The sequence below is a fragment of the Ostrea edulis genome, chromosome 3, assembly GCF_947568905.1.
Source record: "Ostrea edulis chromosome 3, xbOstEdul1.1, whole genome shotgun sequence".
NCBI classification, from domain to species: Eukaryota; Metazoa; Mollusca; class Bivalvia; order Ostreida; family Ostreidae; genus Ostrea; species Ostrea edulis.
The window spans coordinates 10,570,460-10,594,177 of record NC_079166.1 but is presented as its reverse complement, the minus strand read 5'-3'; the positions used below and the strand labels follow the sequence as shown (position 1 = coordinate 10,594,177).

Below are 23,718 nucleotides of genomic sequence, written 5' to 3'. Positions count from 1 at the left end.
ATCAATATCATTCAGAGATTATGACAATTAGAGACAAATAATCCTATGCTGTTCGTTTGACTTTCATTATCATTATCATTCAGAGATTATGACAATTAGAGACAGATAATCCTATGCTGTTTGTTTGACTTTCATTATCAGTATCATTCAGAGATTATGACAATTAGAGACAGATAATCCTATGCTGTTCGTTTGACTTTCATTATCAGTATCATTCAGAGATTATGACAATTAGAGACGGATAATCCTATGCTGTTCGTTTGACTTTCATTATCAGTATCATTCAGAGATTATGACAATTAGAGACGGATAATCCTATGCTGTTCGTTTGACTTTCATTATCAGTATCATTCAGAGATTATGACAATTAGAGACAGATAATCCTATGCTGTTTGTTTGACTTTCATTATCAGTATCATTCAGAGATTATGACAATTAGAGACAGATAATCCTATGCTGTTTGTTTGACTTTCATTATCAGTATCATTCAGAGATTATGACAATTAGAGACAGATAATCCTATGCTGTTCGTTTGACTTTCATTATCAGTATCATTCAGAGATTATGACGATTAGAGACAGATAATCCTATGCTGTTTGTTTGACTTTCATTATCAGTATCATTCAGAGATTATGACGATTAGAGACAGATAATCCTAAGCTGTTTGTTTGACTTTCATTATCAGTATCATTCAGAGATTATGACAATTAGAGACAGATAATCCTATGCTGTGTTTATGAGTTGTACGTTACATATGATAGATTGATAACGCAACCATAGTCCAATCGAGCCGACCAAAATAGTCACATGCATTGTATAGAATGGAGCGTAAGATTTGGCGAAAGTGATGCTAGTATTAGACGTCGAGGGAACTATATCCATTTTTTTTTCTCAATGGAAATTTTTACCTTTATGTTTCAATAATTAAACATGTATGATTTAAATCAAAAAGCATGTTGTGAAATGGGGCTGTGATGCATTCGCAAATTTACAAAATATGCACACAAATCATTAACATAACCAAACATGTTCATTTGTATATGAATTAAAAGAGATATAGAACATTGAACTTTGTTTACTTAACATAATCATATTATATGTGGTTTTATTGATATCCTTGGATAAGGAATCAAAGAGTACATCTCCATCCTCTTGAGCTGAATCACATTCCTTAGATCTTATTAACAGCGACCAATATGTATTTAAATTTCTTGGATCATGTCACGTTGATTAGAGCAAAACTCATCGTCTAATACCATGATTGGAACGCATGGGTTACAAGTACTACATTTGACATAGATTAACGGAGAAAATATCAGTGGGTTCCAACAATGATCTGATAACAAAACTAAGAATATCCCTTTCCATTTCCGGACTGCGTTTAGCCACACCCGGTTAGTTACTACTTTCGTTTTCGACGAGTCCCATCCAAACAGAAATGTAAGTTTTGAATAAGTTTATTTTATGTCTAAGTCATGCACTAACTGTGTACAGGAATTATCTTTGTTTAAAGTCCACAATCCATGATTGATGTACATGTAGTTTGCCGTATCAGTGGCACCGTGGTGTAATTGCCACAAAGTGTCAAACAAGGGCTACCGTACTTCATGATAAACAATGTGTTAATGTGATGTGAAATTAGAATTGGTGAAGGGTGAGCATAAGGAGATAGTATTGGCTGTTAGAACACACTGTAAGTAAACATTTATGTCTGTTAACACATGAATTACATTTCGTAGACTTCAACATACACTGAAATTACTTCACTGATAAAGGATCGCTAAACTAATCTGAAAACAATAAACACATGGAAGAACATTGTAATTAAATCATATCAGTTTTATAAATCCGTATCAAATTTTTGTTGACAATCGCCATGTTTTCATGGTATAAACAAAACTTGTTTAGATTGATGAACCAGCACTTGTGCTCATATTTGTCTTCCATAATTTCCGTTTTATTTGTTTGTTTCTTGCTGCTGTTGTTGTTGTAGACAAACTGAAACGCAATATGCATACATCTGCAATGAATTAACCTTAAACACAACATTTAAATATCAATGAAGGTAGGATTTCCCGATTTGATCGATATCGTCTAATAATTACAATGCAACATTTAAAAAACCCAATACCCGCACAGTGTCGTCAACAAATGATCAGATATATCTCGTGTAAGTGCGACTTCCACATGCCATATCCATTAATAGGTAAGAATGTTGATTTGCTGTGTTAGGAATAGTATAGTATTATATATATATATATATATATATATATATATATATATATATATATATACATATATACATACATACTTATTCATTTATTTATCTGTGTATCTGTATATAAATATATATATTAGGAATCTTCTTCTCTTTATTTTGAAACCATACAATTCCTATTATTCATTGTCATTAAGAATAATGCATACATACTAGTATCATTTGAAATAGTTGACTATTCTTCCTCATTGTGAAACCGAAAACTGGTAATGTAGTCAGAAGTTTTAAAGTGACATGCACTTCGATTTTTACACTACTTTTCCACCGACATTATGCAGTCAGAAACACAAATGTTTCTCTTTTCACATAGAAAGCGTATCAATTGACAAAACGGTTAAATACAGAATCGATATGAAGAGCTACTTGTCAAGTTTCAATGTTAATATATTTATCAAGGCTAGAATAGGATATTTTTCCCAGGTGCCTGACGAAGTGCTTTAATTGACGAATCAATATTTATTTTGTGTATCTGGTGCATTGTTACTATCAAATGATATAGGATGTCCTGTCAGCTAGATCGTTCACTACATGTAATGTGAACGTTTGTATTTTATCAGAAATCTGAATTCACTGCATTGATACATACTAAGTTTTTGACAAAACAATGACACATTGAATATATATATATATATATATATATATATATATATATATATATATATATAAAGTTAAAAAATAAAATCCAATACTCAAACTTTTATCTATAGCGCTTTCGCCCTGCGGGCTCGTCAGTAGATTTTTAAACAATGTAAACAAGTTCCATTATGACGTCATCCTCGTGACGTTATGTGGGCAACGTCAAACATAATACAGTTATGATTGTGACGTCAGAACATTATACAATGTTAATGTTAGGCACTTTTAAAAATACAGACATATTTAAAATAGTTCAGTCTATAAGTTTTAAGCGCCTCTGAATATTCCTGTACATTAAAGGAGACATTCTATGTAAAATGTACATGTTAAATAACATGAAGTAAAAATATTAACAGTTTAGTTTCGGCTTAAACAGTTTTATGAAATAGTTTTCCTTGGCTCTGCGTAATTGTTCATTTTTCCTCTTTTACTTTGTAAAATGGAAAAATATAAAAACTGCCTCCCCCGCACGAATCAAAATGTCCGCTACATGGTGTGTTTTTTATTGTAGGATCTTATTGTATAATGTTCTGACGTCACAATCATGACTGTATTATGTTTGACGTTGCCCACATAACGTCACGAGGATGGCGTCATAATGGAACTTGTTTACATTGTTTAAAAATCTAGTGACGAGCCCGCAGGGCGAAAGCGCTATAGATAAAAGTTTGAGTATTAGATTTTATTTTTTGACTTACTTCTACCCCGATACCAAGAAAAAAGAATTTATTGAATATATATATATATATATATATATATATATATATATATATAGTACATGGTGGATACGATTTGTTCATAAAAAGTTAGAAAGGCCATTCTCTTCAATTCATATTTCAATTTGTTTCATTGGACAACTATTGCAAGCCCAACACAGGTGTCTAATGAAAATATTTCTGTCAAAAACACTCACAAAACGTTTGTCATAATAATTTGTAATTTTTCTGCTTTAAAGTGTCAATTCTTAAAAATAGTAAAAGCAACAATTTTAAGTCCTATCATTCAGTATCGAATACTATTATCGAACAAGAAATCCTTGGGTAACACGTTGCTACTCTTCAATGGGCAACGCATTCAAACAAGGTATCAAATATATCTGAAGGATGAAAATAATTTGCCCTTAGCTTAATAGAAAAGACGTCACACACAGTATATTTACTACATGACTGCCGCTCCCGGCCCCCTTAAGCCTCATCAGTCGGTCCAGGTCATGTATTTCACACTCTTCATAACCATACATATAGTATGCACTGAAGTAAAACGGATGCGTTTACTGGTGAAAATATATCACTGTTTTACTGATTGAACTCTGCGTTAGAATCTGGGCCACTGACGCTGGGGTGCAGAATTGCACAATATCAGTAGAGCGTAGTATGCTCTGTATAAATAGGCATTTCTTATCATAAGGGATTCATAATCTCCATAACGATCGATACAGATATTTAAAGCTGTGAGGGAGTAAGTGAAAACAAATGAAGAATTGAAGCACACAATATAAACCATAATGGCCCGTCCTAGCATCAGAACCCTGACTCAAGGGCCATGGATTTCTTAGTTTTGGTAGAGGCATCATTTCTCTTACAGTGTGTACTTCATGCCTGTGGGTAGTAAAGATTTTTAAAGGTTGCATCATTTTGTAGGATTCTGAACCTACTCATCAGATCCAAAGAGTGCAGTACAATAATATTCACAATTTCAGTTCCCTTAAAAGTTAAGAAAATATCCATGAACTTTCCGAGAAGTTGATTATGTTCATTTAGATGGATGGATTGATTGATTGGTTCAATATTGTTTTAAGTCCCTCTCGAGAATATTTCACTCATATGGAGACATCACCACAATGCCGGTGAAGGACTGCAAAATTTAGACCTATGATCGGCACTTATGACCATTGAGCAGGGAGGGATCTATATCGTACCACACCTGCTGTGACACGGGACCTCGGTTTTTACGGTCTCATCCGAGGGACCGCCCCATTTAGTCGGCTCTTGCGATAAGCAAAGGGTACTGAGGACGTATTCTAACCCGGATCCCAACGGGATCATTTAGATGGACAATTGTCAGATGACTAAACAGGATTTTTCATTAACGTAAATGTCGTTCATAGTTCCATTTGGAAAGAAAGGTATATTAGAGTGTAACAAAACGAAATATAATTCGGCGATGCTTGTATAATAATTTCATGAAAACCCACCGGGACCCCAGGTCATGATCTATATCTTCAAATATATCCATCTTGGCCAACCCAGGATAAAGTCCTTCTTATCTCATGTTCTATAATCATGACAGGTCAATTCGAAAATCTTACGTACAGGTCTTAAAAGTGCATGTACAATTAACTAACATGTTTTTATTATTGCTAAGGATACAAATTTTTTTTGGCTACAATATTGTATAAATCATAGTTTTAGTCACAAATCTATTTTTGTTAAAAATAAAGAAAATGCACAATGTGCAAAAGAAAGGAATCAATAGAACATATGCATGTTTTGTATAACTGAAAATGGTTTTTTTTTTAATACGCAGTCCAGGTTTAGGGATTTTTTCTAGTAAATATAATTTTTGTACAAAACAAAACCATTTTGGTGAATAGTTTACAAAATGAAATGATCAATTTCGTTAATGAAGTACTCTGTGTATTGTTGCAAATGTAAAGGCAATCCGCCTTTGTTGAATAACTGTGTTACCACTTTGACAAATGTGTACAAAGTAGAAAGATAGTTAGCATGTAAAAACCCAATTATGTTGATGCTTTTAAGAAGAAATGCATTTCACAAATCAAAACATAGTCTTCGATCATCTAGTTATATATATATATATATATATATATATATATATATATATATATATATCTGTAATTCAATACATTTGACATTTGTATCATGGCTGTGGTGTGTTTCCCTTATTAAAACGTGTACAATAATTGGAGATACCCCAGTGGGCGGAACCATCATTTGCATTTTTTTTTTAAAATGTGCTGTGTAAATAAATCATTGAACACCACCTGACAATTTCAACACATGGTGAAGTTTAAATTAGAATTAACTAGATCTAGACTCGCGGCCGTGTCGATATCCATTTTATCATCTCCCAGTTTAATTTCACAAATTGTGTGATCATCACATGCTTGTGAGAAAATCCTCATGGTCATCATTGAATAAAAACTGTAAATCCAAATCGTGTTAACAATCGTCAATGATCATAGTTGAGGTGCTCTGATCAGACACATTCTGCACATCCGCTCTTACCAACTATCGGGCGATAAGTGCGCAATGGGCATGCATGACGGGAAGAGGAAAATACCCAAGCGATCACCTGACAAAAAACTTTACTTTTCATTGGGGTAGTTAAAAAAGTATGTAATAACCACTGGTCACATGACAGATATAATATTCCTAATTGGTCATGATGCAAGTAAGTTATTGAATATTTATTTCGGTGTATCTTGATTTATTTGGACTTCGTCCAAATAAATCAAGATACACTGAAATAAATATACAATAACTATTACTTGTATCCTCTAAGTTATTAATATCATAACAGTACCTTTAATATGCATTTGATACCAATGCTTGACAACGGTATCAGCTTAAAAGAGGATGCTTACTCCTTCTTGGCACCTGATCCCACCTCTGGTATATCCAGAGGTCCGTGTTTACCTAACTGTCTGGTTTGTATTGCTTATAGGTGTTATGAGATTGATCACTGTTCGTTATCTTCACCTTTCATTTACAAATTATTGAGCTATATAATAATATCCTTACTACATTCAATGTATATTTGTTAACAAGATGATACAATTTCATACATGATTAAGCAAAGAGTTAACACTTTGATAGCAGAAAACAGTTGATACTTTAAGAATGTTCACATGTTGCATTTGAAAAGAACCTGTCAAATTAACTTTCTATAGTTGCATAAAATATAAATGTTTCGTTAGTAACAGGCCTATGCCGCTTCAAAATAATTCATTTTTTCGGTAAAAGCACAAACATTTACACTTGACATAAAAAACCATATCACACTAACTGTGAAAATGAGAAATGCATGTTTGAGTTGCTTGTTTTGTAGATGCACAACAATTAGACACATGAAGTAAAATGTAAATGAACAAAGCCTATCATAAAACTCTTCCTTTATGATAAAAACAATATATGTGTTTATACCTTAAATAAATCCTTTTATTTCTAAATTGAGCAGAGTGATATCAACATATGACTATTCTCTATTCAAATTGCAATGGATGACGCCATTGGACATCTACATATCTATGTCAAAACAACCATATTTGTGTTAACAACGCTAGAATGTGGTGTACAGGGAGCTGGACATAATCAATCTCCTGTATACAGATTCCCTGTCACGAGAGTATCAGCGTGTCCTCAAGACAGCACTGCATGGAAGCTTGCCTCCGAACGACGAAACTGTACACAAGACGAATCTTCCAGGAACAGATATATATGTGTGCCAAATGAGAATAAAACACATCTTCTGGAATTCTGCTATGATCAAATACGACCAAGAGTTCAAGAAGGTTTTTAAAATGCAAATATTATGACGCATTGTGATTCTTTTTATCTATTTCTTGGTTGTTATAAGATAGTGACCTAAATTACATAGTTTTATTTATCATCCTGATAGGATATTTTTACATCAATAGGTAATTGTCTTGAGTTGAGAGGAAAAGGGATCCTAAATCAAATCAAATGTCACAGATTCAAAGATGGTTGTCCGCAAATATCTTATTTTGCAGACGAAATATATACTTGTAAGTATTGTAAGAATGCTCAACGTACGAAAGTAAGGCACACAAATATAGCTTTTTATATAATCAACAATACATAGATAATTGTATATTGATTGGAGGGAAAATCATATTAACCATCCACAATGTGGCAGTTTAATACATCTTTTTGAGATCCCTAACTTCGATGTATCTATATAAATTGTACAAAATCAAAAGGCTACGTTTGTTTATATTATCCTTCTATTTACATTTGACTTCATCTAAACAATAGGACTATTTGTTACGCCCGTCTTTAGATCGTATCATATACCGTTTCCGGTACTATTGTTTTTGTTCTTTTACAAATGTATAGTCCAACTCGTGTCGCATTTTTGTTTGTACGTTGAGTATCATGCGTTCAATCATTCTTCTCTTCTGGTATGGAAAATGATACTTACAACATCTGCTATTTACCTTGCTGTCAGGAAAACACTATTCATACCTGTCTATACATGTATTATGTCCGGCATCAAAGATTAATCTGTCATTCCGAAAAAATGAAATTTACATGAAATAGAAACCTTGCAAACATTTGTTGACTGGGTCCAATATTGGCAGTTCAGTTTCTGAGACTGTCGAATTAATTGAATTTTCTTGTGTATAGAATTATATCAAGCTTTTTCATCAGCCATTGTTTTAATTGTTTATACTGATGTAACCAACATGTATTAACAAAAATATTTCAAATTCAGATCCAGAGTGTTTGAACATAGACATAAAATTGAGGTGTTTCATTGCCGATCCGGAATGCAAACCATCACCAAGGTATCCAACTGATAAATTTTAAGTCATCACATAATGTAGACCAAACATTACAAGCCTATAGAAATCATGTTTGCATTACTACGACATCAGAATTTCGTTCATGAAGTTCGTACGTTGTTTTATGGTCCATTAGAGTTTTTTTTTTTTAAATTCGGACAGAGAAGTCACAAAAGTGTCACAAATTCTGACAAGTGACCGCACAAGTGAGGACTCTGAATTGTGTCACGCCTAAAGTAACACAAGATCTCCTACCTGATCCGTGCTTCTAATGCCGGAAACTTTAAAAGTTTGATAATGAAATTAACAATACTCACCCGGTCCCATGGACACATCCTCAAATGAGAGGTGAGTGTGATACATACACAAATGTGCACATGCGTACAATTAGATATTTTGGTTAGTAATGTAGCAAACCTTTAGAAACGTTTGTTTACAAATCAGTCAACTTCTGACCTAAGTGAATAAAAACATGAAATATCACAGTAAACAGTTAATCGTAAATATCTGTACATCAATATATATATTTAAATTGTTAAAATCAGTTCTTATAACGCGTTCTCTACCTACAAAACATTGATTATTAAGGACATAAATGTTCACTTTTGTTTATTATTCGTGCATAAGTTTCTTTCTACTTTTATTTTTATAAAACGACGATAAAAGTAATCTTTGTAAAGTTTATCAATTCCAATAATGGAATAATCTTCAATACAATGGGAATCTGTATAGAAATGAATAGCAACAGGGTCATCGGTTTCTCGTCTAATCAATGACAAATTCAAAACATGCCTTTGGTATGAAGTTACCCCAGTTACTCCCACATATACAATTGTGTTGCATTTTTTGCAAAACATTCCATAAACTATATTGCTGGATATATAAATGATACAAGTTTTGATATGATATTTGTTAACGTTACAATCCTAAAAATTGATTAGATTTAATGAAATACACGTTTTAACACCACACGGTTTGCATAAATTTTCTTTCCTAAGAAATAGATTATTGTGTTTCTTATGTACCATAGTGTCTGGTAATTGTTTGTCTCTTGTGAACATTGAGAAGTCCTTTAGAATAGTTTACCACGAAAGAAACACGGTTACCGTGCTTTGCCCCTTTTTTTTATAGGTTAGGGGGTTTGATCGGTCTGTAATACCTTAATTAATTGCTAATCCCATCACAGAAAACTGTGAGATAATGTAGATATTATTTTTTTTACCTATCCATACTTTCCGCTTGGTATCAAAATCATAATTTTATTCTGGATTAAGTCTTTTATTAGGAATTATGAGATTGATTACTGATCGTTATTCTCACCTTGCATCCACGCAGTTTTATCAGTAATTTTTTTAATAGAAGTTGGATCGAGAAAAAAGCCTATTCTATTTCATCTTACTCAACAATCCGTTGCCTAGTTATATAAGGAATGACTTTTAATTCTTTAATTCTGGGGCATTTCATAAGTTCATAGTTTTTTCGGATTTCAAAGATTTCGGTTGAGCATCACTGAAGAGACATTATTTGTCGAAATGCGCATCTGGTGCATCAAAATTGGTACCGTATAAGTTTTACATCATGACCCCTGGGTCGAGGCCTCTGCTAGTGGACTGTTAGTCCCCGAGGGTCTCTACAGCCCAGTAGCGAAGTACTTCGTTACTCGCTTGAAAATACGGATGTATATTTAATTGCTGTTACAAAATTTAGAAATTCATTTCAAAATTAAGGATTATCTCCCTCATGCATAGCTCTTATCCTTGGACGAATTTGGCTCCACTTTTTTGGCACGCTGTTTTTGGCTATATTTAGCTCTAAAACCTCATAGTTTTTTTCGGATTTCAAAGATTTCGGTTGAGCATCACTGAAGAGACATTATTTGTCGAAATGCGCATCTGGTGCATCAAAATTGGTACCGTATAAGTTTTACATAAGTACAGTATAAGGTCAATTTACGCTTTATAATCTGCGAGTCCTTATGATTCAATGCAAAAGACAACGGTACTAACTTTCGTTTATAAATGCAGTGTAGCAACCACGACGAAGCTTAGCTGTGAAGGTAGCCATCTTAGTTCTATGGAGTCTATCTATCAAAATATTGTAAACGTAGTAATTGAAGGTGAAGTTTGAAGTTTGTCATGACATAAATATATGTAGTTTATGCATGTAGTGGGTATTTAACTGCACTTTAAAGATCGATATTGAAGTCGCTGAGCTCCGGCAGATTGAAAAGAAAAAGGGAAATCACACTGTCTAGTCCTACCCAAAATAAGTTTTTAAACGTTAGAAAATACAATAATTTGCGAATTTTAACTCTATGAAAAGTCCTACCACATAAAAACATGCAATGTTGTCGCTAATAGTAAATTCGACACCAAAACAAAAGTATTATCAAGTGACAAATCGCAATCCACATGTCAATGTGACTGACGTCATCTGATATAAAGTGTGACATACATGTATGTATGAGATTTGTTTGCTTTGTAGAAAGGCAGATCAAGCAATGGAGCAATCCCCTTTCCTAGTGAAAAATGTATTTCAAAATGAACAGGACAATGTTTACTTGATAAATCATTAATTCGAATATAACATGTTTGTTTATTAAGTTGACGGTGCTACCGTTTGAGCGAACACAGCTTCAAGTCATGTATATACATATTTTGTAATGTCCATGCTATGATCAGATTGAATTTAAACAATATATATTTGCCAAATACTCGTGACATGAATTTTCTCTTGGGGTTTTAAAATCATTGAAACATGTATGCATGAATGTGATTGAAATATTTGTATGCTTCACTGTGACTTGCTTAACCTTTGATGCACGACACTGTTCTGAACTGTATGCTCTCAGTCGACTGCCTATGCTCTCCTTTTTTTCTCTCTCTCTCAATCTTTTCAAACTACTAATTGTATGATAAAAATGCCCAAAACCTTTGAAATTAGTAAAACTGTGTTTAAACAGCACTACCTTTGAACATAAAACGCATTTCAATACAATGATAATTTAAGAATAAAGCGATAAATTCATGTAATGGACTGTATATATGGTTATCGTGAGAGGGGTGGGAGGTCATCATGGTTTGCATTACCGGATATGTTAAAAGGAAATGGATTCAAGCACTCAGTATGTTTAGTCAAAAAAGAAAAACACACAAAAACCACCAGATTTTTGAAAAAATGTTTTCAATCCGACAGAATTCCTTTCATATTTTTTGTATTTTTTCCCATTTTTTTCTAAATAACATTAATTCAGTACCTGTACTCCCTCACATATTCTAACAATTTAAGTTAATCTCCCTTTTTTCTCGTTAGAATAATAAATTCCTAATGAGAATTTAGTATTTTAATCAGATTTGTGGTTTGCAGTCGATTATACACAATTTGTAATCGATGCCATATTACGTATGCCTAATGTTTACGTATATTCAATACTGTCCCGGTAGTATGGCTTTTACAGATGGAAATAACAAGTACGCATTTAGACCCGCCACAATAGAAATTCCTCGAATGTCTCGCGCACTCAACATAGATCCGATTGAGATCCGCCACTGTCAGTCTTATTATGAGGTACGCCAAAACGTAGACATGATGTCACATCACATTATCCTGCCTTTCATAAATATTGCACTTCGTTAAACATTTTGCCTAATTTTGCACTGAATTTTGGAGCTAGGAGGCCACAAGATTAGGATGATAATCCACGCAAGTTCACAATCACATTCCAAGGTGTGGCTTTGCGAGATTTCAGCCATTTTTGACAAGGCGCTTCTGGGATTGGCGTCACAACACTTTCCTTGTTAGAGGTTTGGATTTAGCTCGGATTATTTCCCGCGCTCTAGTCATTAGAGCTGGCAGTACGAGCCAGTACTTCTCGCTGGCCCGCTGCGCTCGCTATATCATTCGATCACCATGCCGAGAAAGATGTTTTACAAGTCATATGCGTACAAGTAGATTCTATACATCCTACTTGACAACAAGAATACAATATGTGTATCAAACAGAAGTATCATATAGCACACGTTGAATTTCTATTTCAAGGAAGGCCAAAAAGAGTGCTCCGAGGTAAATTTATAGAGTGAAAAAAAAATAGTTCCGTCAGCTGGTTGTCAAAGGGGTGTGTCTCCATACCAAACCAGGTTATACAAAAATAGTCTGCGTTCTTTATTATGAATTTGACCAATCAGAGACTAGAATACAATAAGAATTAAATTATATACAAATGTCTAATTTCAAATTGATATTTCCTTAGTCACCATGTTCTTCAGAACTGAAAATCGTTTCTTTGAATAGTTCGAGATCGATCGTTTCTGATTCAAGTCGACTTTCTGAGTATGGTACAATTCGACAATTCTTCCACTGGAAGTTCAATTTAACCTTATGTGACATCACTAAATAAGGATACAAACCCACACGGAAAGTGTTATATATTGATAGATAATTCATATTAGTATCTTTCAGAATAATACAGTCAATTTCATTGGTCGAGGGTGGTCACGTGGAGTGATACAATTTGTGATGTCTCCCTCACGTGCAAGGTGACAACTGTGTTGTATCCCTTTAAAAGATAAATTTTAATGGCGCAAGGGAGAAAGCGATCGTTAATCAATAACTTCAGTCTTTACAGTAACGGTCACAAATAACAATTGAGAAGACAAATATTCCCATTCGAATGGAATTTTTCATTTCACTCGATGTTTACGTTTTTGTTTTGTAATACGTTACAAAATGTTTATTTTTGACGTTATGTTTTTGCGTCATTCTACTGTGACGTCACAATTGAAAGCTTTCTCTCGTTTAACTTTCTCTAACCTCAGTGTTTTGCTTTATATCTAATATATGTATGACAATCACATTGGGTGTAAAATAAAATAGTACATGTAGTTGAGGGTAACATTGGTTTCAGTCCTCGAAAACTATTGAAAAGTTATAAGAATTGTCTGCAGAGAAAGTTGTTACGATTTTGTTGACGTTTTAGATAATAAAAAAAAGAAGTATGGTACAAGTTAATAAATGTCTGATAGTTTTTTCAATGTTCAGATTCTTCAGGATAACAGAACTATTATGGACTGTTTAGCAGGAAGACATCACAAATTATCAGATACCCTCGGGCGCATCGCATCGGCGCCCTCGGTGATAACCTTACTAAGACCTGATAATTTGTGATGTCTCCCTGCTAAACAGTCCATAATTATATAATATAAAACCCCTGCTGTAGCCCAACATTTGATAGAAAATTCATAATACAAGACCCCTGCTGTAGCCCAATATTTGATAAATAATTCATAATACAAGACCCCTGCTGTAGCCCAATATTTGGGTTCATTAAGTAGCAAGCAGAATGTCCCGAGTTCCTTTATCCATTTCGAAGACTTAAGCAGTGACTATTCCTTCGCTTTTTACCTCATATTAGAGTGAAAGACAAGGTCAGATGTCCTGATAACATACTCTTCTTAGTATGACGTTGAACATAGTTTATAATTATTGATACTTCACCTACACTGCTCAATATGAGTGAAATATTCTAAAAGGGATATAAAGCATCATACAATAAAATATACAAAATTAATATGCAAAAGTGGTCACACATTCCTTCTGCATGGTGCCCGATTTTCGATAAGACTTTATAACTCTTTTAAATACGTTTACGAATTGTAGGAAAGTTTGATTAGATACATTATGTGTCGAAATGCGCATCTGGTACCATATAAGTTTTACATTAGGTAGTATCCATATCAACGAAAGGATTTTAGGTTAAATTAATCATAGTATTTTACACCTTCTGAGTCTGTATACTTATTCATCAAAATACAGAATTTCATCTTTTTATGAAATTGATTTGGTAAAGAAATTTAATTTTTATAGGATGACGAACAGGGATGAATCACAAGAAAATACCATCATTAACCTTACTCATCATGTAACGTCGGACATGACTAGCAGCATCATTCTAGTAATTGTTATTGGATTTTTCATTGTGTATTTCGCACATCGAATGTGGAGAAGGCTTAAAAAAGGTAACACAGAAGCATAATTTTCTTTATTAAATACTTGGAACATGTTTTTATTTATAAGAATAATAATTATTGTAAAGTGAACGTTGATATTTCTGCTATTGAATAGGACAAGTCAACACTCAGGAAACGACAGTCTTACTGGAAGGTAATCATAATTGTCATATGTACATATCTCGACAGAATAGAGCAAACAGACAAGTGTGCTGGCAGTTTTTTGGGGTTTTTTTTTTTTTTTTTTTTTTGGTCATGGCTCTACTTATTTTAAAATATAAATGACAGAACAAAATACCATGTAGAAATGATAAATGAAAATTCACAATGGGCAATGATACATCAATGATTATATTTCATATTTCAATGACCAAGAATCGTCAAACCTTAATCAATATTCACAATGAAGTCCATCATCAATAAGCGTTCAATATTCATAGGTCAATGAAATTAAATGGTAAATGTTCGATATTTTCGTTGCATGATACACATTCAATGATGATCAATGGATTTTACACACAATGGTCTACATCGAGTTTTCCAATAGTGTATGATGTAAAACGATGGAAATGGAACAATGACAGAAGCCCTAATTTTTGGCCAGAGACTCTGGAAAATTAACAGAAACTGCGACAGGGTTTCAAGCAAAAATCGGCTATATATCCGAAAGTGTCAGATCCCATTATCTTATGTCTGAAGACATCCGCCACAAGCGGGCATATTTTGGCCATGTCATGACAAAACTGCACTATTGACGCAGAGGTGGATAAATTGGAAATTTTCAGACATGATTTTATACAAACCTGATTGTATACCATTCAAAAATACAGTTTGGGCAATATCAGAGAGATAGGTACAATCTGGGTATAACTTAGAGGTGCAGTTTTGTAAGTCGGAGTAATTAATGTAGCCACCATATCTAGCGATGGTGAAATTGGACATTGTTATTTTCTTATTATTTTATACATTTATAAAGCGCAAAATTACACATATAGTTTCTATGCGCTGTGGAACTGTTTATCCTAACCCTTGCTTTTTTTCGGCTGCAATGTGCGATAACATTCCGTGGTAGGATTTGAGACCAAATGATTTTACATCTACGTAACATAGTATGGATATTAGCAACTGTTAATTTGATAAAGTTTTGAAGATGACGCAATGACATATTACCAATTATATTTCCCCGCAATGTAACACTTTGCCATCCGGATAGCTTAGCTGTTGAACAACTTAACGTAACCAAGGCTTCACATATCAAGTCATGCCTCTCTTGCTAAACCATCTTATGGAAATGTTGTGGGACTGAAGATGTAGGTGATGGTTTGAGTAATTCGGAAATGTGTGCTGGTGGCGTAATGAATTAAAATGAAACCACTATCCAAACTGTAATACCGGTACCTGCAAACTTGAAAAGCATTGGGTTTCCAGCTACCTTTATCCTTAATTTCGTCTTCGGGTACGCCCTCTAAGAACAAATGTGTAGCCACACCTATTGGAAATGAATGAGATTCAAAAGTACCAGTGTTCAGGCCGATAAATCTATTTGACTTGTAGAGTACCAGGTAAATTGATATGATGTTGGAGGCTATGAATTGAGGTGGCAAAAGAATAGGCCTTGAACATTAGGTATGATTGATAAGAAATTATGTAAGTGGCCAAATAATGTCGATGTTTGTTGAGTAGTATTTGAATTGTGGCGCCCTTTCGAAGTTGATAAGTATTGACCCCTGTAACATGAACTTGATAGCTTATGTCACTCATGTAACACCTAGCAGGTGAATGTGATATTGAATTTGCTGTCAGATATGCGATGTAATTAAAAAATTGATGAACTGATGGTGGCCAAAGGAATGGCAATGGAAACGTGTTACAAAATATGCTAAACGAGTCCAGTCATCTCTGGTATGTGTTAGTCGTATTTTTAGTGACCGCAGCAGATAGTATGGTATGTATATGAAGTTTAAGAGATTCAATAATTCCGATGGAGTCTGAGTTGGTTGACTATTTGCATTGGGAGCTAGTGCTATGAACTTTGCCCACTGAAAACGAGAGATGGAATCCGCTAAAGAGCTATAATAGCAAGGGATATGAACACATTTTATTTGTATGTTGCATCTAATACAAAGTAACACTAAAGACCTAAGTAGGTGCATGACGCTCTGAGACTTACTGGTTTCGGAATCGATAATGTAGACTAAGGCCATCTTATCTGTATTTATAATTAATTTTTTGGCAATGAAATGATCAAGCCACATCCAGATTGCAGCAACGATGGGTGTGAGTTCCAGAAATATGATCTATCTACGGACTTGAGGGGACCAAGAATTTGCCCAGTAGAGGACTGCCCAAAGGTTGATAAAACGCACCCCCACCACAAGAACCACAACAATCTGTGAAAAGGTTGAGTAACTCATTGTCAGACCAAACTATGTCAGGGCATGGGGTTTTACCATTGTAGTTTACGAGAAATTGAAGCCATACCTGAACATTGTCCTTCATTGAGTTAGTTACTCTTATAAGAAAATATGATTTTTAATGCCAATTGTTGCATTGAAAAACAACGGTAGAATGCCCTGCTGCCAGGAAGTGCTTTAACAATAAAGTTGAGTGAGCAACAAAGCGACTGCATGTCTCCCAGAGAAACCTTTTTAGAGTAAAGGAATGAAGTTAAGGAAGACTGAAGCTCTGAATGAAAATAGTTTGTGTAACTGTGTTGATAACTAACCTAAGAAAAGATAAATTAGTAGTGGGGCCCTGCGTTTTCTTTGCATCAAGAGGGATACCAAACTGTTGGCACAAGGTGTCAAAGGACTTTGCCAGGTCTGAATAATGTGACGTATCCCCCTTTCCAGCAAATAAAAAATCATCTAAATAATATATTATGTTCTGACTATTACGCCATTTAGCCAGTACCCGCGGAGGAATGATGAAACTTTTTCATGCGTTGAGCATGCTATAGAACACCTCAAAGACATACACTTATCGAAATAGAATTTACCATCAATACACATACCTAGCAAACCAAAATCAGATGGATGAATTGGTAACAGGCGAAATGCACTTGACAAGTCCATTTTCATAATAACGTGCCTTTGCCTTGAGTTTAGATCATAGACATTGCCTGATCAAAGGATGCGTAAGAGACTGAACATAAGCCGGGGTCAATAAACTCCTTGACACTATTTCCTATAGGAGTAGACAAGTTGTTATTAATCGCCATCCTACGTCTTTTTAGAGAGGACTCCCAAAAGATTGCATCTCAAATTGAACATAGATGGGCTGTTGAATGACCCTGTTATGCGACCAAGTTCTATTTATTTAGTGATTATGGCAAGTAGCAGATTTCATATTTTTGGGTTGTAACAGGAGCCTTAAGCCAGTGTAATTCAAATAAAAGCCACTTTGATAACCACTCAAAAGACATTGAGCTCTGTTTTTGTCAGGGTATAGTGCTAGGTAATCTTGCATAATATTAATCTTGATTGGAGTTAAACCTAGGGCCCACAAATCTTGGTCTAGGGTTTTGAAATGTCTGCCGTAGGAGGGAAATGGACTGAGGTGAGTTGGGACGAAAATAGCTGTGGTTTGATTGAGGAATGTTTTGACGGATGTCGGGGGATTGGTTTGATCGAAGTGACCAGCAATGGATGCGTTGATGAGTCTTGTGGCAATGCATACACTGATGCTGATATTGGCAACGTTGCTTACTGCACGAACCCTTGTAATTATAATCGTAGCACTTCAACTTTAACTGTGTTTGCTGCGTTATGGACTGATTAGACATATAACTGAACCAAAGTCCAGCATCAACAGAGCCCCAGGGGAGTGATGTGGGACATGCAGACCCAAATTATCTGACACACGTATAAGGGGTATTGGGATATTAGCAGATGACTATGTCATTCCTGAAACAACGCACGAGAGACAGTACCTGGTGTAGCCGGTACTTGTATCTCACTAGTAATTACAGCGGTAAGTTGTTGATAATTGTCCTGTTGAAGATCCGGCTTTGTCAGCTGAAGCTGAGTAGCACTGGATACTGGTAGGACTAGTATCATCAGTTATTTTGGTGGCACCGGGTGGGGGGAGGGGGCTTCCTTACACCATGACCCAGCCTTCTAGTTACAGGACGGTCCTTGCGTAGGGTGATGTGGACTTCCTTTTTGACTGCTTAGCCCTCAACATTTTAATGATCGAAAATTACCTTGGGATAATGATCAGTAATAAGTGTATGTGAAAAAACCCCAGTTCAGCTAAACAATAAAAATGACGTGTTCAAGTCCAAGATGTGGCAAAGACAGTGGTATAATTGTTGATCCAGATAAAAATAAAATTGATACGACCATTTACCTATTGTTAATCCCTGGAAAGCGTAATATTTGGAAGTAAACACCCACCGTTCCATAAAAATATGGAATTTATAACATTTACGCCCTGATGATCACTGGAAAGCGTAATAATTAGAATCAAATACTCACCGTTATTTCGCCTACTAAAATACTCTACCAAATATATTACTTGATGCATTAAAATAGGTAGATGAATTCGGATTGGCAGTTGAAGAAACGTTTTCTTTGGGAAATCTGTAAAGGAAGCAATTATTGCGCCTGATCAACATGATGATATTGCGGAGATTGACGGTGATCACCGATGTGCACTAATCAAGGACATATGAGTTGTCTATCTTGAGCACATAGTTGTTCTATTCGTTCTCAATAACGGGACTTCACTCGTATTGAGTTAAGTCTGATTATCTCCGGGAACAACTGCAATTAATAAAATGCATATTTTAACTATAATCCATTAATTTATTTGATGCTACTATCTGTTAATTCATATTCCAATTTACACTAAAGAGTATTTATATATGTCCTTTCAATTCAGATGTCCAGGAGCCGAAAAGTGATACCATACAGCACGCTAAAAGATGCACTCCAGTCCTTATATCAGCTGCAAATGATGGAAATTTGAACTTGGTCAGATCGCTCCTAAAGGAAGGTTCAAATGTAAACATATGTGATGAATACAAACAAACTGCTCTCCACTTAGCTGCCCTTTCAGGACATCTACAAATCGTAAAGGAATTAATAGATAATGGAGCAGAGGTCGATGTTGAAGACCAAGACAAAAATACTCCTTTAATTTTTGCAGCTCGTCAGAAGTATTTTGAAATTGTTCAAGAACTAATTAACCATGGAGCCAATGTAAACGCATCCAATAACTCCAAGAAAACGCCTCTTTACTGTGCTGCAAAAAGAGGATATTACAGTATAGTCGAATATCTACTACAATAAGGTGCAGATGTTAACTACTGTACAGCCAAAAATAGATCGCCTCTTTTTCGAGCAGCTAAGCGAAATCATTACGACGTAGTTTTATGTTTGACTAATCATGGAGCAGATGTCAATATCCGTGATTTTGAAAAAGAATCGGCATTAAGTCACGCTGTCCAAAAGGGGCATGTGGAAATAGCCCAAGAACTTCGTAACAAAGGGGCCATATTTGATGACTAAGACATTAGAATGTATAGTTTTAATCTGTCAGTCAATTCTTGTTGTAACTATACTGAAAACGAAAGTATAATATTCTTCAAATATACCCTCTCCCAGTTATAGTTTAGAAGTAAAACAACAGTAACAAAAGTACTCTGTGCTTTCTGTTTAACCTTTCATCTGCTAAACACACTCTGTTTGCCAAATTCATCGTGATGCTGCAATGTAACTGTATGAATTAAATTTCGTTTTTACGATATCAATTGTACAAATAGTTCCCAAAAACATCATAGAAAGCATGGTTTTTTTTTTGGGGGGGGTGCATCTTTTTTAAATATTTCTCCCTTGATTTAAACGCATAACAAGATATATATCACCTTTGATTTTTAAGTTGGAAGATGGTCGAACTACCATGAATCAACTTAATTTTCCCCGGTTTGTTTGTCTGAGCATGTCCAGTTTCACTTTAGATTGAAAGAAAAATAATCTCTCGATTCACTGACGAGTCGTTTTTTTTTCCCGAAGATTCGTCACTTGCAGCACCTGGCGTGAAATTCCACGGATTGATTAAATTTCCCTCAGAAACCGTGGTTGTCTCTCTGAACATGCCTATGTCATATGAATTTCACAACGAAGAGTTTCTACGGTCAACTTGTGTTTGTACGAATAAATTTAAAGAGTGGAAATGAAAGACATTATGTAGAACAACAATGAAGAGATGTATTAATCTCTGTCCGCAAATAATAGCAAATCACAAATACCTCCAGTATTAAGAATGTATAACACACCTTATAAAATTGTTATAGGTGAAAATTAAGTATATATGTTAAGGATGTATAACACATCTTATGGATATATGTAGTATCCTATTGAAATTTCCTTGCAGCATCACGAGAAAAACACTTGCATGCATCGACTTCATGAGCTTAAGTACATATTACCAGTTCAATGCTTTGAAAACCCTCTTATCAATAAAATATTTAATTGTAATTATCTAATTATGTAATTTTATGTATATGGAATATATGTGATTTACGTCCTTCCAAAGTATACTTATTAGTCCTTAATCGATTAGTGTGTTGTTACAGAAATGACAAGTGTTATAGGAAAGGTGAAGATAACGAACAGTGAACAATCTCATAACGCCTATAAACTACACAAAATAGAAAGTTGAGCAAACACAGAGCCCTGGACACACCAGAGGTGGGATCAGGTGTCAGGTGTTATAGACAATTTTATTTTACACATAATAGATGCATTTTATATAAATAAAGTTTGCGTACGTTTTTATCTCGTTCATATTGCGGTACCCATTAACACTTACTTATCACAATATAGCGGTAAAACCATGCATCTCTACATATGTTATGTACAACGTATGTAAAAAGCATGAGTGGGCGTGTTTGATCGAAGGGACTGATTCGATAGCAGTCATGTCTGGCCCTGACAATTACATATTCTTTGACTGATTAATTCATTGTATCTCACGTTGTTTAACGTCTCGCTCGAGAATTGTTCATTCATATGGAGACGTCATCAAGACCGGTGAAGGGCTTCAAATTTAGGCCTATGCTCGGCGCTTATGGCCATTGAGCAGTGAGGGTTCTTTAGTGTGCCACACCTACTTTGACACGGGTCATCCGTTTTTAAGGTCATCTCCGAGGACATTCACATATGATCCCGAGCGTTTGGCGATGGAACTGTCACTACCTGTTTTAACAAATTGGGTCTGTAACGGCCGGGATTCGAACCTCGGCCTTGTTACGGCACATTTGGTCGTTTTGGCACGTTTGGTCGTTTTGGCACATTTGGTCGCCGGCGACCATTCGTGCCGCACGTATCGTCGCCGGGCGACCGAACGTGCCGTGGGGGTGGACACGATTTGTCGCCAATTTTAGGCCATACCCGAGCACGAATAGTCGCCACCCAAGCTCCAATTCCAAAACCCCAAATTTGTTTTTCTCTCCCTCCTCCCCCTCTTCCTCCTCCAGTACCTATTCTCCTTCCTTCTCTTTCTCATTTCTAATCCTCCTCCACCTTCTCCACATCCGTCTCCATTTCATCTGGTTTGATCAAACCGAACGAGCCTTTTGAATTTGGCTGGTAATAGCTAAAAGGGGGATATGACGCTTTACAATAGCCTTCGATTAACAATCAGATGCTAATGAATGCTCCCTAGAAAAATCCGTTTCGAAACAGCTCTTCAAACCTTTGACATGTTTCAAGTGTGCAGAGAATCTTGCATTTCATTAATGTGGCGCAAAGGGGTAGGACTACAAGAGGAGAGAGTGCACGAAACATGGCATGGATATACCCACAAAACTGTAGTATTCCTCCACAAACGCCTACTTTTCAACAATTCAGAATTGACCCCGCACTGCCCCTGCATGCAATCTTTCTCTCCCTCTCTCACACACACTCACGCAAACACAGTCTCTCTCTCTCTCTCTCTCTCTCTCTCTCTCTCTCTCTCTCTCTTGCACACCAAATTATAAAACAGAGAGAAAGAAATAATGGTTCTATTTTGAGAGAGTCAATTTCATGTATGAATAGTGCTTCATACCTATGAAGTTGCAAATTGATAGATTTGCTTACTTCACCTGTTCAATTTGATGCGTACTTTGTAAAAGTACCAATTCTGTAGCTATTTCGTACATTTTACTCCATGCTTATCGCTTGTACAGTAGTTGGCTTAAAGTCCTTTTTTTATGTTGTTCATTATGTACTGATGAATTTCTTTTTTTACATTAAGTTAACAAATATAGGTGGTAAAATGATGTTCATGAATATTATGTTCACTAAAATTAAAACTGCACGCAGTGTTGTTTATGCCGAATCTAAAGATTTCATTTTCTTATCAAACCATGACAAAAGGTAGTACTTGCTTGTATTTCACTCTGTGTGCTCACGTGTATTTGTATGTGTGATTGCGAACTCATACTTTTCAGGATGTATGTCACGACATATTTATATTTATTACTTTATAAATGTATCTTATACAATCCATGCGATATCTTCTATTTTGAATAAGATATCTAATAAATTTCATAAGAGGTCTCATATAATTTATAGTTGATAATATATCTCATAAAATGTATAAAATATTTTTAAACTATATAAGATATCTCATAAACTTTATAAGATATCTTGTATATTAAACAAGATATTTTATAAAGTTTATGAGATATCTTATAAAAGATGGAAAATATCTTATAAATATATCTTTTTAATCTATCTTATAAAACATCTAGGATATCTCATATGTTTTATAAGAAGATATCTCATAAATGAATTTTTATAAGATATATCATCAACTTTATGAGATATCTTTTAAATATACGGGATATCAAATATGTTTTATAAGATATCTTATACATGTTATAAAAGTGAATTCATATTGTTTTGGGTCAGAATTACCCAGCAGCAGAATTTATTAACAAACGCAGTCAAACAAGTAATGACATTTATTTGCAATTATTGGAAGAAAATTGAAATAATAACAAAGTACTAACTTACATAGGTGAACAATAAACAATATCCGTGCCGAGCTGAATCTGTATACAAAACAAATCACAAATCGGCTGTTAATTTCCAACGACATTCCTAAATCCTAGTCCCAGTTATAAAATAATCCAATATGCCTAAAGTGCTTGTCTAACCAGAGCTGGTCATCGGCTAAATTCACATTGTATTCATAATCAGAATAAATTTTATGGTACATTCTTGAAAGACACAGTTCGTCATCTTTCTACTACGTGA

General features: G+C 34.8%; 3 protein-coding genes across 4 annotated transcripts in view; 1 reads left to right on the top strand and 2 right to left on the bottom strand.

Annotated features, from left to right (window-relative positions):
- The window catches only part of LOC130053211 (uncharacterized), a 41,864-nt gene extending 37,638 nt beyond the window's left edge, over positions 1-4,226 (bottom strand). Inside the window, exon 1 of the mRNA XM_056159992.1 lies at positions 4,074-4,226. Within this exon, the coding sequence (XP_056015967.1) occupies positions 4,074-4,154 (81 nt within the window). The 5' untranslated portion in view covers positions 4,155-4,226. The remainder of the gene's footprint in view (positions 1-4,073) is intronic.
- Positions 1-23,718, bottom strand: part of LOC125676121 (uncharacterized) — a 180,282-nt gene that overhangs the window by 111,459 nt on the left and 45,105 nt on the right. The gene's annotated exons all lie outside the window — the stretch shown is intronic.
- Positions 1,269-22,963, top strand: LOC125676128 (E3 ubiquitin-protein ligase HACE1-like). Of its 2 annotated transcripts, none has more exons than XM_056159989.1 (7): positions 1,269-1,440; positions 7,115-7,448; positions 7,575-7,682; positions 8,393-8,465; positions 14,325-14,476; positions 14,583-14,621; positions 19,352-22,963. In XM_056159989.1, exons 2-7 carry the CDS (start codon positions 7,154-7,156, stop codon positions 19,759-19,761), a joined length of 1,077 nt encoding a protein of 358 aa, XP_056015964.1. In that variant the 5' UTR covers positions 1,269-1,440; positions 7,115-7,153; the 3' UTR covers positions 19,762-22,963. The 2 variants fall into 2 exon arrangements, with proteins under 2 accessions (XP_056015964.1, XP_056015963.1); XM_056159988.1 differs by lacking the exon at positions 1,269-1,440 and adding an exon at positions 1,496-1,693.

Bases quoted from the DNA above. Each gene is read 5' to 3' on its own strand.
- LOC125676128 (XM_056159989.1), top strand. From the start codon at position 7,154: ATGGATGACGCCATTGGACATCTACATATCTATGTCAAAACAACCATA. The intron at 7,449-7,574 runs GTTTTTAAAATG...TTACATCAATAG, and splicing joins ACGACCAAGAGTTCAAGAAG to GTAATTGTCTTGAGTTGAGA. The intron at 7,683-8,392 runs GTAAGTATTGTA...TTTCAAATTCAG, and splicing joins TGCAGACGAAATATATACTT to ATCCAGAGTGTTTGAACATA.